The sequence below is a fragment of the Lithobates pipiens genome, unplaced genomic scaffold (assembly GCF_037356315.1).
Source record: "Lithobates pipiens isolate NorthernLeopardFrog02 unplaced genomic scaffold, aLitPip1_a1.2 Scaffold_13, whole genome shotgun sequence".
Taxonomy (NCBI): domain Eukaryota; kingdom Metazoa; phylum Chordata; class Amphibia; order Anura; family Ranidae; genus Lithobates; species Lithobates pipiens.
Window position 1 is genome coordinate 301,395,196 of NW_027507718.1, and position 16,824 is coordinate 301,412,019.

Genomic DNA, 16,824 nt, shown 5'->3' on the forward strand with positions numbered 1-16,824 from the left:
TTCAGGCAAAGTAAAAAGGCATGCTATTACAACTGATTCCCTCCATCCTGATTATATGGAGCTGTTTATATAAACCCTATTTGAGATATTCCACAGTGCCCTTTTAGGACTTATAAGCAGCATTCGTCTTTAAGGCCTAATGTATATGGGACACTGAGGCAACCTCTTCTGAGCATTTAACCTCCCTGGCGGTATGATTCAGTCTGGAATTAGGTGCTGAAAGTGGTACAATTATTTTGCATGGAAATTTGGCGTCTTATATTGTAGTCCTGTAATTCTTAGGAATAACGCTCTTATATCTCTTGAAACCAGAGTCTAGCAGACATCCCGGGTATGATAAAGTTTATAATATAATAAAGAATAATAAAAATTATTCAATAATGTAATCAAATCCTAAAACACTGAAAAAGGGACACTTTTTTGTTGCTATGGACAATCTCCAAATTTTTAGGCAGAAAAAACAGTATTTATAATATAAAAGTGCATGCAGGGCACTGGACAGACCACTAGGGACAAAGGGGGTGTGTATTTTTTAATACAGTACTGTAATCTGTAAGATTACAGTACTGTGTGTGTTTTGTGTGTTTTTACTTTTTTGAATTTTCCGCCGTTCTCCGCTCCCGTGTGCCGTAACGTCGCAGGGAACGGAGCTCGGCGGCATTCGGCACTGTGAATCGAGCGGAGAACAACTCGCTCACACAGCGCGGAGGACATCGCTGGATCCAGGGGACAAGGTAAGTAAGTCTCCCTGTGTCCTCCCTGTATCCAGCGAAGCGATCTCGAGTCTGGCTCGGGGTTACCGCTCCTGCTAGTAAATTCCTAACCCGAGCCAGACTCGGGATTACCGCTAGGGAGGCTAAAAACACCTGTTTAGCCGCTTAGTTGCATTTAGACGCGTTTGCGGCTAGAAGCGTTTATTTAAGATAACATCATAAGACCCTCCCAAAGCACAAAAACAGTATTATTTAACTGTTTCAGACATTCTGCGAGAAAGAGTGAGTAGCAGCAGCTGAGAGAGCAGCAGTGTACTTGCATCTACCTAAATTTTGGTGCTTTTACTATGGATCCCATAATGAGCATATGTGAGGAAATTTAAAAAATCTGATATTACATTTCATGCAACTATGTTTGATCAAGTCGGGGGTCAAGCTCAATGGTGGGGTCATCTGGTTCAAAACTAACAACATATAGGTCAAATTCCAATTCTACTTTGGCTAACAGCAATGCTAGTGGTGTATTGGATTGGATCATGGGCTCATCAGGGGTATATAAATGGTCTATGAAGCATTGCAAGCAATTTTAACGTTTTTAAAATATTTTTTATTTTTTTGTGGTTTTTCATCATTTACTATCATTTTTAAGTTTTGTAATGTAAAAAAAAGTACCGTGCTTAGATGCGTTTGGAGTCTGAAACATCGGAAACTTTGGCGTCTGAGCTAATTTTTTTGCTTTCAAAGAAAAGCCTCTAAACACAAATACCTAAAAACGTCATTAAACAAACCTGTGTAAATGTACACATAAGATAATATTGGATGAGTTCAGGGGCAGCTGAAAAGAGCAGCCAACTGCCTCTGAACGTCCGTTTACCAGCAGCAGTGTACATGAGGCCTAAGTGATGCTTGGTTGGATGGTGACCATTCTGCTTTCCCAGGCTGCACAGCAACACATGAGCTTATTTGAATTTGGAATACATGTTGAATTTATTGTGTGTCACTTCTTATGGACTTCTAGAGTGGGCAGTTCTATATGTTTGAAGACAAGATTTTGGCATGGGGGCATTCAAGGTCACCAGATGTAGTGGTGTTAATTCTGATTCTTGGCAATACCCCATAATGACAACGTGAAAGAGGTTTGTTTGAAATCTTTGCAAATTTATTAAACATTATTCACAGCCAACAACAACAAGTATTCACAGCCTTTGCTCAGTACTTTGTTGAAGCACCTTTGGCACCAATTACAGCCTCAAGTCTAGTTGAGTATATGCTACAAGCGTGCCACAATTATTTTTGGGCATTTTCTCCCATTCTTCTTTCAGTTCCCCTTTAAAGAAGAATTGGGTTGGATGGGGAGCGTTGGTGCACAGCCATTTTCAGATCTCTCCAGAGATGTTCAATCGGGTTCAAGTCTGGGCTCTGTCGCTCAAGGACATTCACAAAGTTGTTATCGTGGCTGTGTGCTTAGGGTTGATGTCCTGTTGGAAGATAAACCCGTTGCAAAGATTTAAAACAAACTTCTTTCACATTGTTATTAATGGGGCATTATTTGTAGGAAAATAATGAATTTAATCAATTTTGGAATAAGTCTGTAACATAAAAAAAGTGGAAAAAGTAAAGTGCTGTGAATATTTTCTGCATGTACTGTACATTGTGTGTGTGTGTGTGTGTGTGTGTGTGGTTGGTGGGGGGGGTGGCCTTGAGGATTATTATGGATGGCATTTCAAAATAGTAAAAGTGATAATTGCTTATTTTTATTGATTTCCACACACAGTATACTGATTTTCCATTAAACTAATGAAAATTACAATTTCCTTTAGCTGGAGTGCAATTTGCATATCATTTGAACAGTGTTAGGAATCTCAGAAGTAATTTTAACTTTTTGCTAATCTCCCAAACACTTTTTCCATTCGCGTTTAGCGTTATGCAAATAAGAAAAGTTTAATATTGGTTAAATAAGTGATTTAAATGCTCAGTTCAAGTTTATCTGTTTTACAGTTTGGTAACTGTAGATTAATTGCCAAGCATGCTACATAAAAGAAGTATTTATTGCTGTGTCTGCTACTTTGCAGTTAAGCGTTTTTCAACCTTGTTATTCTGTTTCTTTCTCTTGTTTGATCAGATGTGGGAACCTGTGCAATCACTACTATTCCCTTTGAGAAATCAAAGGTTCTTTTCACTCTAGAAGAATTAGATGATTTTACATTTGTGGATGAAACTGAGCAGCCTCCAGCTACTGATGTCACACGCATTGGTCCAAGCCAAGAAAAATGGGGTTGGATAATGTTTGAATGTGGAATTGAAAACCTGGTAATTAAAGGTAATTTTGTTCTGTCACTATCTATAATAAAACCTAATTGTGGGATTATGGGCTGTGATGCAGGTAAAACCTTAAGGACAGAGCACATTCATAACCATGTATTGTGTGGTTGTGGCAGGGCACATGCGTAGAAATAAATAAGGGAAGTTGCTAGTGAGGAATTGTTTTTGAAAGTTTGGTTGCTGGAGCAAACTAAACGGTGGATTGCTGCAGCTCCCCTAGAGTTACCATGGGCCTCTCGGCTGTTTCTCTGATTAATGTTCTCCTTGCCCAGCTTGTCAGTTTAAGTGGACGACCATGTCTTGGTAGGTTTGCAGCTGTGCCATACTCGTCCTTTTTTTTTTTTTTTGGATGATGGATTAAACAATGCTCCATGAGATGTTCAAAGCTTGAGATATTTTTTTATAACATAACCTTGCTTTAAACTTCTTTATAACTTTATCCCTGACCTGTCTGGTGTGTTCCTTGGCCTTTATGATGCTGTTTGTTCACTAAGGTTCTCCAACAACCTTCACAGAACAGCTGTATTTATACTGAGATTAAATTACACACAGGTGGACTTAGTATTTACTAATTAGGTGGCTTCTGAAGGCAATAGGTTTCACTGGATTTTAGTTAGAGGTATTAGAGTAAAGGGGGGTGAAAACAAATGCACACCACACTTTTCACATGTTTATTTGTAAGAAAAATTAAAAACCACGTTTCTTTATCATACATCATGGGACAGATCCTAAGTAATAATTTAATGGGTTATAGGCCACCTTCAGGTGATTGGACACTGGTATACCCAATACAGGAAGTTCACTATATAACCCCTCCTCCTTCCAGGAGTACCTCAGTTTTTTCGCCAGTGTCTAAGGTGTTGGTCACGAGTGAAGATGTGTTCTGAGGAGCTCCAGGAGGGATCCATGCTGGATTTAAATAGCTTCCACAGCTGGATCCATCCAAGCCACTGATGACACAGAATGGTGCCCAGGGCCTCGCATAGAAGAGCAAGGTTTTGCCCGTTAAAGCAGTGGGTGGTGTTGCGCTCCTACAGTTCATGTTTGAAATAAATATATAAAATTGCCATGAATCAAAGTAAGAGTGAAATCCACATAGAATAGGCAATACAAATTAAATATCTCACAATAAAGTGCTACTGTGCAAGATCAAGTCCGTGAGACTCGCCTGATCACCGATCCGTGTAAGGGGTCGATCCCGACCCCTTATCACGTGATCAGCTGTCAGCCAATGACAGCTGATCATGTGATAGAACGGAGCCGGTAATCGGCTATTATTCCTCCTCGCGCTGACAGCGCGAGGAGAGACAAAAAAAGCCGATCACCGGCGGCCGTGATCGGGACATCAGTCCCGATCACGGCCAGCAATACAGCTGACCACCTGCCCCCTGCCAGTGCCCACCTGCCCACCGCAGTGCCATCCTGAATAAAAGTAAGTGCCCCCCAGCAGTGCCACCCAGCAGTGCCCATAGTGCCCACAGTGCCACCCACAGTGCCACCAACAGTGCCGCCCACAATGTGCCCACAATGTGCCTCAAAGGTGCTGCACCCCAGTGCCGCCCATCAGTGCCCAGCAGTGCCCAGCAGTGCCGCCCATCAGTGCCCAGCAGTGCCGCCCATCAGTGCCCAGCAGTGCCACCTATCAGAGCCACCTATCAGTGCCACCTATCAGTGCCCATCAGTCCCATCTATCAGTGGTACCTATCAGTGCCCATCCGTGCCACCCATCCGTGCCACTTATCCGTGCCACCCATCCATGCCATCTTATCTGTGCCCATCTTTGCCCATCAGTGCTGCCTTATCTGTGCCCATCGGTGCCGCCTTATCTGTGCCTATTAGTGCCGCCTTAACTATGCCTATCAGTGCCCACCAGTGCAGCCTATCAGTGCCCACCAATGCAGCCCATCAGTGCCCACCAATGCAGCCCATCAGTGCCCACCAATGCAGCCATCAGTGCCGCCTAATCAGCGCACTTCAATGAAGGAGAAAAATTACCCGTTTGCAAAATTTTATAACAAACTATTAAAACATTATTTTTTTATTTTTTTGCATCTTTTTTTGTTTGTTTAGCAAAAAATAAAACTCCGAGCTGTAACTAAATACCACCAAAAGAAAGCTCTATTTGTGGGAAAAAAATGATAAAAATTTCATTTGGGTACAGTGTTGTATGCCCGCGCAATTGTCATTCAAAGTGCATCAGCGCTGAAAGCTGAAAATTGGTCTGGGACTGAGGGGGGTTTAAGTGCCCAGTAAGCAAGTGGTTAAAGGCAACTGCCATATTTGTAAGACTGATGCCTTATTTATTCTGCCAGAGGGTCCTAAGAAAGGACAAGCAGCGTCAAAATCCACTGTCTCTAAGTGGATTTGGCAAGTTATAATTCAAACTTATGATTTAAGAGGTAAGAGTCCCTCTTTTCAAGTAAAGACACACTCTACCAGGTCGGTTAGTGCTTCTTGGGCAGTGCCTCACCAGGCCTCCATGGCTCAGATCTGTAACGTATCGCCCCCGGGTGGCTGACATCGCAGGCACTCTGGACAGGTAAGTGTGCTTATTAAAAGTCAGCAGCTACAGGGTTTATAGCTGCTGACTTAAAAAAAAAAAATTCAGCTGTAACACTGCTTTTAGTTCATGCATTCACAAAACTTTATCAGGTGGATGTAAGGAGGTATGAGGATATCGCCTTTGGGCGCAGTGTGCTGCAGGCAGCAGTATAAGTCCTCAGGTCTGGGGGTGCCCTACGGGTTGTCTCTCCCTCCCCTCAAATAGCATTGCTATGGGACGTCCCATTAAGTTATTAGGCTCTGTAGTCCATGATGTACCATAAAGAAAATAGGATTTTTATAACAGCTTACCTGTAAAATCCTTTTCTTGGAGTACATCATAGGACACAGAGGTCCCGCCCCTCTTTTATGGGGTTTAAGTATATTGCTTTGCTGAGGTACTCCTGGAAGGAGGAGGGGTTATATAGGGGAGTGAACTTTCTGTATTGGGTATACCAGCATCCAATCACCTGAAGTTAGCCCATAACTCATTATGTTATTACTTAGGCTCAGTGTCCCATGATGTACTCCAAGAAAAGTATTTTACAGGTAAACTGTTATAAAAATCCTATTATCATGTTCCTTCCTCTTCACAATTATGAGCCACTTTGCGTTGGTCTATCACATAAAATACATTTAGTTTTTTGGTTGTAACATGACAAAATGTGGAAAATTTCAAGGGGTATGAATACTTTTTCAAGGCACTGTAAGGGTGCACTGGGGGGCATTCCCTGCAAAGCTTTTGCTAATGCCACCATCTGAATGTAGCAGCATATAAGCCATGGTCTATGACAGAAAGTCCCATGTGCTATACTGTACTCCAAGATATGAAATTTACAGGTAAGTAAAAGTTCTAATTGTTAGTGCACACAAACACAATATATTAGCTATTTTTTTGTAAAATAAAAAGATGAGGCCGTAATTAATAAATGGAGAACCAACCATTGCGGTGCTATATAACTTGTGTGGGGCAGTTATTGTTTTTGCATGTAGACACACCTGCCACATACATTTATGTTCTTGTGTGGATGCGTGAGAGCAGGGTATTTGGCTTTTTTTGTGTTTTTATGTGTTATTTTACAGTTTAATCTTTATTTTATTTATTTAAAATGGAAGTCCATGCTAAAAATTAAATCCCTGCATCTTTAGATGCCCACGATCTAACCTATCTAGCTCTATAAAGAAAAAAATCAGTATACATACCCTTTTTGAAGGCGTTCCGACCCGAACTCCAATGGCGGAAGCTCTGCAGAGTACACGGCCGACATTAGCTGTGAAATGAATGTGATGTGACGTCACCCATAGACTTACTAGGGGGCTTCCGTTGTCAGACATGTCCTCTGCACCCGCCTCCATAGCGAAGCCATGGCTAACAACTCGGCGTGGGATTGGGTCAGATCACCTGCAGAAATGCTATGTATACAGATTTTTTTCTTTACAGGTCTATATTAGTTAGTGTTAGGTGTCTATTAGACCCCTGATATCTCCTCTGCTTTAAACTGAAGTTAATGGAGCAGAGATCAGGCTTCATTAGCTTCTTCACTGGTCACAGCAGTCAAGAAAAGTGGTATCCTATCCCAGAAGTGGCTCAATATACGTTGCTTCCATGTTTATTCACTTGAGGGGAGATTTGTGAATGGACAGTCTCTGGTCTCCCACCTTTCCACCCACTTACACCTGCCATGTAAGTTCACAAGTGGGATGGCAGAGCTTGGAATTCATGATGGGGGGCGGCAACTTCAATGGGCTGTGAATGTGATTAGGCAGCTTTGCAGCTCCCCAAAAAGCTTGCATATGAAAGTTCATCACCTGCTGTACAAATGCTTCCCTGTCTACCAGCCGCCTTTTATAAATTGCACTAGTAGACAGAAGGATAAGTTTAAGCATCCTTCCCCAGCAACCCTATACTTTACCTGTCCTACTGTAAAGACTGTAAAATAAATTAATATTGCAGCATGCATGGAAAGTGCACAGCTTGAATGGGAAATTTTTTGATGATGGGGCTGTGCAACACCAAAAAGGATGCACATCAAAGCAATTTCCATAGCAGGGACAGCTAGGCAACCCTTTTAAGGGGTAATACTTGAAAGGTGTTTGGTAAGCATCCCTAAACAGGATAAGTATACTTTTAATGATAAAATATGTGTGTATATCCTACTTTTTTTTCCTGGAGGTAAAATATAACATTTTGTTTCCTGCACAAAGGTGGGAGGCAGTCTGGTGCTATATTGTACAACTCCTTTGGCATGATGGGCAAGTCAAGTACCACTGACCAAAGTGGCCTGCAAAAGTCTAATGACTCTTCTGATTCCCCAACTGGAAGTGGCTATAGCACTGATGTATCGGATGATAATATCCCATGTGATGGTGTCAGTCCATCTTCAGACATCAATGGAAATTCTGTATCCGATGAACAGGTAAAGCCTCATGCAGTATGCTGTTTGGTTATAAGATTCATTTCTCTCCTTACTGACATCCTTCTTTCATTATTCATTCCCAACTTTAAATACCTTTAAATCTCTCAGTCTTTTTGGGTACCAGTCTATCAGCAGGGCACATCTTGACTTGGCAATATTTGCCCGCTCTTTGCAAAAACACTCCAAATCTGTCAGATTGTGAGGGCATCTCCTGTGCACAGCCCCCTTCAGATCACCCCACAGATTTTCAATCAGATTTAGGTCTGGCCACTGGCTGGGCCATTACACAACTTTAATCTCCTTGTGGTAAGCCATTTCTTTGTTGATTTGGATATTAACTTGGGTCATTGTCATACTGAAAGATGAATTTCCTCTTCATGTTTCGCTTTCTAGCAGAAGCCTGAAGGTTTTATGAAAATATTGACTGGTATTTGGAACTGTTCATAATTCCCGCTACCTTGACTAAGGCCTCTCTTCCAGCTGAAGAAAAACAGCCCCAAAGCATGATGCTGCCACCACCATGATACACTGTGGGTATGGTGTTCTTTTGGTGATGTGCAGTGTTGTTTTTTCGCCAAACATTATGGCCAAATAAGTTCAACCCTGGTTTCATCAGACCATAACACATTTTCCCACATGCTTTTGGGAGCCTTCAGATGTGTATTTTCAAAATTTAGTCAGGCTTGGATGGGTTTTTTTCGTAAAAAAAAAAAAAGGCTTCCGTCTTACCACCATACCCCATAGCCCAGACATATGACGAAAACGGGAGATTGTTGCCACGCGTACCACAAAGCCAGTACTTGGCAGATATTCATGCAGCTCCTTTAATGTTGCTGTAGGCCTCTTGGTAGCCTCCCTGACCAGTTTTCTTCTCATGTTTTCATCAATTTTGGAGGCACATCCAGTTCTTGGTAATGTCATGGTTGTGCCATATTTTCTCCACTTGATGATGACTATCTTCACTGTGTTCAATGGTATATCTAATGCCTTGGAAATTCTTTTGTACCCTTCTCCTGATTGATACCTTTTAACAATGAGATCCCTCTAATGCTTTGGAAGCTATTTGCGGACCGTGCGCCAGCCGTGCATGACGGTGACGTCAGAGCGCAACGTGCTCCTAGGGTTTGCACATGTGATTGGAATTGTCTGCCGCAAACCATCCTGTGCATACAAACAACTTACTTGGGGGGCACACCCTAAAAATGCACTTACATTCAAGATCTTAAGCATGGGTGCAAACACGGAAGCCAGATGTACATCACCAAACACCCCACGTAATATTTTAATTGTTTTTCAAAAAAATGCTATGTTTTTATCAAATATGTCTCCTCTTTGTGGCCGATATAGTCCAGCATTGTAGGATACTGGGGGTTCTCCAGTTATCGCTATTGGTTTTGATAGTACAGGCCTAATGCATCTGCTATATCCTGAGGATTGTCTAATCTTGAGCAATTGGTAGGATGGAATATGTAGGAAATGTGTTTTTTTTTGTTTAACAGAACAGCTCTTCACTTGAGTGGCTAGGAGCTTGCCTGCTTTATTGCCAAAAGAATAGAAGTTTGTGCGTAATGCATGTAGGTGTCGGGCATGTTGAGGAGATGGATAAATGCGGAGTTCGTTTCAAGTCAGTTTATTTCTGAAGTCATCTGTAGGATTTTGCTTGTTTAATTCCTCTAATTTCTCGATAGTACTATAGTTATTATTTGTCAAGCGGCTGTGTCCTAAAGGGCGCATGCGCCAATTACATTCACGCATGTGCCATAGTCATCGGGGCTTGGCTTTTTAGTAAATATGCCCTAAACCGTGGAGGTTTAGGAGACATTTCAAGCACCTCCAGGTAAGCCTTAATATAGGCATACTTGTAGGTAAAAGGGGTTGTACAGGGTGTACCACCACTTTAAAGATACCTAAAGGGACATATATATTACTTTTTTTCAGAATCCCATTACTGGAGCTAATGAGATATAGTGAGTTTTAGGCAGACGTGATTAATTAAAGCTCGAGAAAAGAAAATGTGCACAAAGATAATGGCAGCCAATCACATTTCTGTTTATTTTTCCATAAAATGAAAGGAGAGACCTGATACTGGCAACAACCTTAATTTTGTGCTTATTTTATTCTTTCTAATTCTAATGCAAACACAAAAACACCAGCGCTAAAAAGTGGAAAGGTGTGGCAATCAGGAGTGGGGAAGTCAAAGTCAATAGAGAGGGATCTGAGCCCAGCGAGGCTGGATGGAAACCATAACTGGTAGATATGGATCATACACAAAAAACACAGTTTTTAGTGTATGATCCGTATCTACCAGAGTTCCAGTGCTCAATGGGTTAAGGTAGCAGTCCGCAACAAGTGAAGGATCTTTATATACTGAATAATTTTATTCCAACTTTCAGCTAAATAAAAACACAGTCCTGTTCAATCACCATAACATCAAAGGAAATAAAATGGAAAGAGAACAGCTTACATAGTAATCTCCTGTCCACTGTGCAACAAGGAGGTATACAGTGTCCCAGTGAGAGCCATACTCTGGTGACCAGGGGGAAGAAAGATGGGGGGATGATGGAATGAAGGAAGAAGCGGCCGCCTAAACTCCTGCTGCATAGAGGTGCACTCACAGCTGGACAAGCACGCCGACGTGCACATATAGCAATCCAGCATGTGGAGAGGTGAACACCGTAGCAGCACTCAGTGGGAAGATGGAAGGGAGCTCCGTCCTGTGTGGGTCAGTGACATCAGTCCAGCTGAGACACTGACTCGGGGAAGGGGAAAACCTGGCATTGCTGAACTGGATGTGCTGTATGGTCGATCTTGACCCACAGTGCAATCCACTGCTTATTTACTACTGTGGAGATGTGTAACTCACTGCTGGGAAATCTAAGCTCACAAGCTGGGATAGCTGTGTGGACTGCTAATGTTAGCCGGAGATGGAAGTCTCATGCAATGGTGGATGGTAGAACGTGGTGACTAGTCCGTAAGCTGAATTAAAGTTGCCTTAACTACGCATTTTGCACGCATGCGCTTTTTCACAGTCAAGGAGGAGGGCAACTAAAGGGATTTAAATACTAATAATGGGTGGGTAATTAACTGAGTGAGGGGGTGGGGTAAAACACACCAACAGTCTTAACCCCTCATTGCTCAGTGGATTCACAATTGCATAGATAATACTATAAAATATAACACATGCCTAATAAAGAGAAAACCTGTAACAGCTAAAATAAATGTTAAATAAATGATAAACAAAATCACTACCCACAATATATTATAAAGTAAGAAAGAGCATATGATCCGTTATTTTAATCATAAAGAAATTCATAGAAAATTATTTTATTCTTTAAACACATAAAATTAATAAGATTTAATACGGTACCGCTGTATAAAACTGCATGTTTATAATTCTTCGTTTAACCCTTTAGGAGCAAGCGAATCAAACATATAGATCCAGAACACTTTCCTTTTACATAAAAGGGAAAATTTTTTGTTTATAGTTAGTTTTCCTTGGGGGATAGTCTCTATAACGAAAGTCTCCAGGCATTTAATATCTTTATTATGAAAGCGATCGAAATGCCTGGAGGCGCTATGCTCAACACACCCCTTAGTGATAAATGTACGATAGTCACCTATTCTTGCACGTAATGCATGAATAGTGCGTCCCATGTAGAGAAGGCCGCATGGGCAACATAGGACGTAAATCATGTACTCAGTAGAACATGTGATGAACTGCCTAATTTCGTAAATTTTACCTACATTGGTGGTGATGGTCTGGGCCCCATGGCGAATAAATTGGCAGGTCAGGCATTGTCTTTTTTTGCACAGGAAAATGCAACCACACGGGCGGACTGTATGGCGTACTTAGTCCGTCGAAACACATTTCAGCGGACAGTCCGCTCGTGTGTGCGCTTCAGCGGACTTTTCCAGCGTGCAGTCTGGCGTACTAAGTATTTCGGATTTTTCGAAATTCTGTCCGTCGTACTTTGGTTTCAGCGGACAATCCGCTCGTCAGTAGGCTAGTTCGACGGACTAAGAATGGCGCATGCCCAGAAAGGATTTACGCGGCGGAAGGGTGCTTTGCTGTGTATTGGACTTCCTATTTCTAGTCCCGTCGTACGTGCTGTACACGTCATCGCGCAAGCTTTCGACGGACTGTTTGGGTATCCGTGTGTGGTCAAGTCCGTTCAGTCGAAAGTATGACGGACTGTCCGTCGGATTGTATGACGGACTAAGTACGCCATACAGTCCGCTCGTGTGTACGTGGCATAATATCCAGAGGGGATCTAGTTGACTTATTCAATATTTTACTAGGTGCCAATAGGTTTTTTTATAGTGCGAGCTCTTCGGAAGGTAACTTGTGGAATCATTGGTAGTGCCGGAGCTAAGCGTTGACCCAACAATAAAATATTGTTCTTTTTTTTATTATTTTGGAAATGGATTTAACCAGTTCCCTACCCCTATATTGTAAATTGACGGCGGCGGGAACTGTTCCTCTGGGTGGGCGTCCTGTGACATCCTCTGCTTCCTGGCATTGTGGAGAGTGCGCACCGCATCACTGGGGATCCGATGCGCATGCCCGTCGGGCGTGATGTCTGGTCACCCGCAATTGCTTGATGATAACACACACAGATCCACGTCCTGTCAGGGGAGAACCCTGACAGTCAGGAGAACTGATTGTATGTTCCTTGTATACAGGAACACCGATCGGTCTCCTCCTCTCATCAGTCCCCTCCCTCCACAGTTAGAATCACTCCCTAGGACACGCATTTAACCCCTTCATCACCCCCTAGTGTTAACCCCTTCCCTGCCAGTCACATTTATACAGTAATCGGTGCATTTTTTATAGCACCGATCACTTTATAAATGTGAATGGTCCCAAAATAGTGTCAAAAGTGTACGATCTGTCTGCCACACAGTCACGATAAAAATCGCAGATCCCTGCCATTAGTAGTAAAAATAAATAAAAATGACATATCTATCCCCTATTTTGTAGACGCTATAACTTTTGCGCAAACCAATCAATATATGCTTATTGGGATTTTTTTTTACCAAAAATATGTAGAATACATATCGGCCTAAACTGAGGAAAACATTTTTTTTTAAGGGATATTTATTATAGCAAAAAGTAATAAATATTGTGTCTTTTCTCAAAATTGTCGCTCTTTTTTTGTTCATAGCTCTCGGTACTCCAGAAGCCACCATCTGAGAACATTAGGGAGATCCCCTTACTTACGCTCTCTCAGAAGGTTGTCTTTCTAGTGGCTATTACGTCTGCTTGGCGGGTTCCTGAGTTGGTGGCCTCATCATGCAAGTCTACTTATTTGGTTCTCCACAAGGATAAGGCGGTGCTGCGTCCCCTCCCTCGTTTCTTCCTAAGGTGGTATCTGCCTTTCATCTAAATGAGAACATTGCGCTTCCTTCCTTGTGTCTTCAACCATCTCACCCTAAAGAGATCGCTTTGCACTCTTTGGATGTGATTCGTGCTCTCCGTGTGTATCTGTTTGCTATGGCTCCTTTTCGAAGGCCGGATTTACTGTTTATCTCTGTTGGTCCGAGGAAGAGCCTGGCAGCTTCTTCGGCCAATATTTCTCGTTGGATCAGACAAATTGTTGTCCAGGCTTATGCAATCAGGGGGCCAGTGCCCCCCTTTTCCATCACAGTGCATTCCACCAGGGCAGTTAGTGCTTCCTGGGCCTTGTCAGTAAACACTTTCACCAAGTTTTATAAGGTGGATGTTGGGGCATCTTCGGATGCGTGTTTCGGCTGCAAAGTTTTGCAGGCGGCCATCTGAGGTTTTGGCTCATCTTACGGGGTTTTTTTTGTTTCCGGTGGAGTTTATTTTTGGGAAATTTTTTTCTGTTCCCACCCCTCGTTGTGGCACTGCTTTGGGACGTCCCTAAGATCAAGACTGGAAGTGCTATGTCCGTCAATGTCTGAAAGAGAAAATAGGATTTTTTTCTACCGTAAAATCCCTTTCTCTGAGTTCATTGACGGATACAGCACCCACCCCTCCTGTTTGTGTTTGCACTGCTTTATAACAAACGGAGCTGCCTGTAGCAGAGTGGAGGGTTACTTTTTTTTTTGCCTAGTCCTACTCCTGAAGGTGGCGATATAACCCTAAGGTCAAGACTGTAAGAGCTGTGTCCATCAGTGAACTCATAGAAAAGGATTTTACGGTGAGTAGAAAAAAAATCTATATATATAAAAAAAAAATCTACATATATATATATATATATATATATATATATATATATATATATATTTTCCTGCCTGCCTGTTTTTTTTTCTTTCAATCAGTTCATTTAAAAGCACTTGCCTATGTTGGTCCTGATTAGCCTAGCTCTGAGGAAGGGGGTGTGCCCCTGAAATGTGTCCGTTGTACCCCATGATATGGTCCTGCACCTTTCCATACACTGATTGATGTGATTTATATGGCTCAATTGAGAGTTGCATTTGTGAGTACCAACTTTTTATGGATTTTATAATTTAATAAATTGTCATTGGTAATGCACTAGGAGTGCTTGCCTTCCATTTTGTCTTTTTTGATTACTCCATCTGAAGAAGGCAGCATCCACCCAGTCTTGTTCCTGTTGCCCTTCACTTTAGAAGACCCCTTAGCGCTGGAAGTGACTGTGTTTTTTTGTGATTCTACTGTTTGGGTATGCATTTAATGATCTAATTTTCTTTTTTTCTTTTTAAGGATGAAGGCGTTGAATCAGATGACTTGAAAAAAGATCTTCCATTAATGCCGCCTCCTCCAGACTCCAGTAGCATGAAGCTCACTATAAAGGAGATCTGGTTTAGCTTCGCAGCACCCACAAATGTACGCTCAGCAACTCTTACCTTTTCCAGGTGTGTGTGGTTAAATGAAAAAATGGGCTGTTATGTGCTATGTTACAAGGGTATGTTGCCATTGCAGGTTCAGCTTCTAAATGGCTTTGAATTTTTAATTTAGGCAATTGAACCTCCTCAGTACTGCAACTCCAGCAGTCAGCGCATGGTTGGTTCCTATTGACCAGTTAAAATCGTCTCTGAACAAGTTGGATACTGAGGGCACATTAAGAGTCTGTGCTGTAATGGGCTGTATTATGACTGAAGCTTTGGAGGTGAGTGAAGGGTTAATTTGTCTATGCGCTTGTTTTGGAATGTATGTTTGCTGTTAAGAGGATAACATGGGTGAATTTCCTAAATTATGACTTTATTCATGTGACTGTCATTTGTAATCTCATTGTACTCAGCAGAAAGAAAAATGTAAATTTTTCTTTTTTAAAAAAAAAAAAATAATAGGCATCCTTAGTGTGTTCGTTTGGATATCCAGCCTTATATGTTTATATTTTATTTATATTCCACTTGGGAAATCTCAGAAATTCATAAGAATAAGGCTGGCGATACATTATACAATTTTCTTGTACAATTTTTCGTTAGATTTAGCAAACCTGTAAAATATGAGGTCAAACCTAAACACTTTCAAGGCAGGCCCGTGCACTACATAGATGAAGGTCAATCTAAAGGATATTGAATAAGAAAATGGTACAATGTATGGCCAGCCTAAGGATATTTTCATAATTTTCTTAATGAGCTACTTGAAGGGATTGGTGAATAAGGAAGACTCAAAAACATACCACCAGTGGTCAAAAACCTTGAAACCTATGTGACTAATACCATGGTTAGGAAAACAGACAAAAGGGGTAATAAAATAAGACTTACCAATATAATATAACTAGTAGTAGTCTGGAGAAAGTATACATCCTACTTAACTCCATAAAAGCTGACGTTATGCCTAGTTAAAGGAAATCTCAGGCAGACTTTACACTGGTGCATCTCCACTTTCATGCTCTTTCTTATTGCTTCAGCCAGGTGCATTGTCATGCATAGGCATTTTCTGCCATTTCAATCAAAAAGCCACTTATAACGGGCATCAAATAAAAAAATAATAATTCACTAACGTGTCAGCATTTCACATATAAGAGAAACCACAGGCCACCCCCAATTGTACAATTGTACTAATGGACTATCTTGGTACCCAAGGACTACATAAAAAAACTTCCTTTTAAAATAGATTTTATTAGTACAAATTCTAAAAATTCATATATCCAGATACATAGATAAAATAACATTTACCGTATTTATCGGCGTATAACACGCACCACAAGTTTAGGAGGGAATTTAAAAGAAAAAAACTTTTAGGAGGGAAGTTTAAGGAAAAATTGTCAGTGTCAATTGCAGCCTTGCATTGCAGCCTTGTCAGTCATTTGCAGCCTTCCATTGCAACCTTGTCAGTCATTTGCAGCTTTCCATTGCAGCCTTGCCAGTCATTTGCAGCCTTCCATTGCAGCCTTGTCATTAATTTGCCGTCTTGCTAGTGTGTTTGCCGTTTAAAAATGGCGCGGCCTTCAGGTATTTTCGGCCGCACTCGGCCGTCCTCGACTATTTTCGGCCGAGTGCGGCCGAAAATAGCCGAGAACGGCCGAAGATAATAGCCGAAAATACCCGGAAGCCACAGAGAACATCAGAAAGGGATAGAAACAGTGGGGGATCGGCGTATAACATGCTCCCCCAATTTCCCCATGATTTTAGGGGGGAAAAAGTGCGTGTTATACGCCGATGAATACGGTATCTCATATTCACACAATGTGATTTGAAACATATAAAACATATATCACTGGTAGTATGACAAATTAAGAGAACTGAGGGTGAAATGTACAATTAATTCTCTACATGTTTCATGGACAACATACCACATATGTTTATGCCAACACCATTAAAGGCAATGACAAAACCCTGCACATGCATAACCATGTGTTAAAACCTTCAGATAGAATATTTCCTGAACATCCTGTAGG

The 16,824-nt window shown here is 41.6% G+C and overlaps 1 protein-coding gene across 19 annotated transcripts in view; it reads left to right on the plus strand.

Annotated features, from left to right (window-relative positions):
• Positions 1-16,824, plus strand: part of BLTP1 (bridge-like lipid transfer protein family member 1) — a 454,074-nt gene that overhangs the window by 272,064 nt on the left and 165,186 nt on the right. For all 19 annotated transcript variants that reach the window (XM_077476843.1, XM_077476844.1, XM_077476848.1 and 16 more), the window contains exons 35-38: positions 2,836-3,033; positions 7,782-7,993; positions 14,682-14,833; positions 14,937-15,087. In XM_077476843.1, the coding sequence (XP_077332969.1) occupies positions 2,836-3,033; positions 7,782-7,993; positions 14,682-14,833; positions 14,937-15,087 (713 nt within the window). The remainder of the gene's footprint in view (positions 1-2,835; positions 3,034-7,781; positions 7,994-14,681; positions 14,834-14,936; positions 15,088-16,824) is intronic.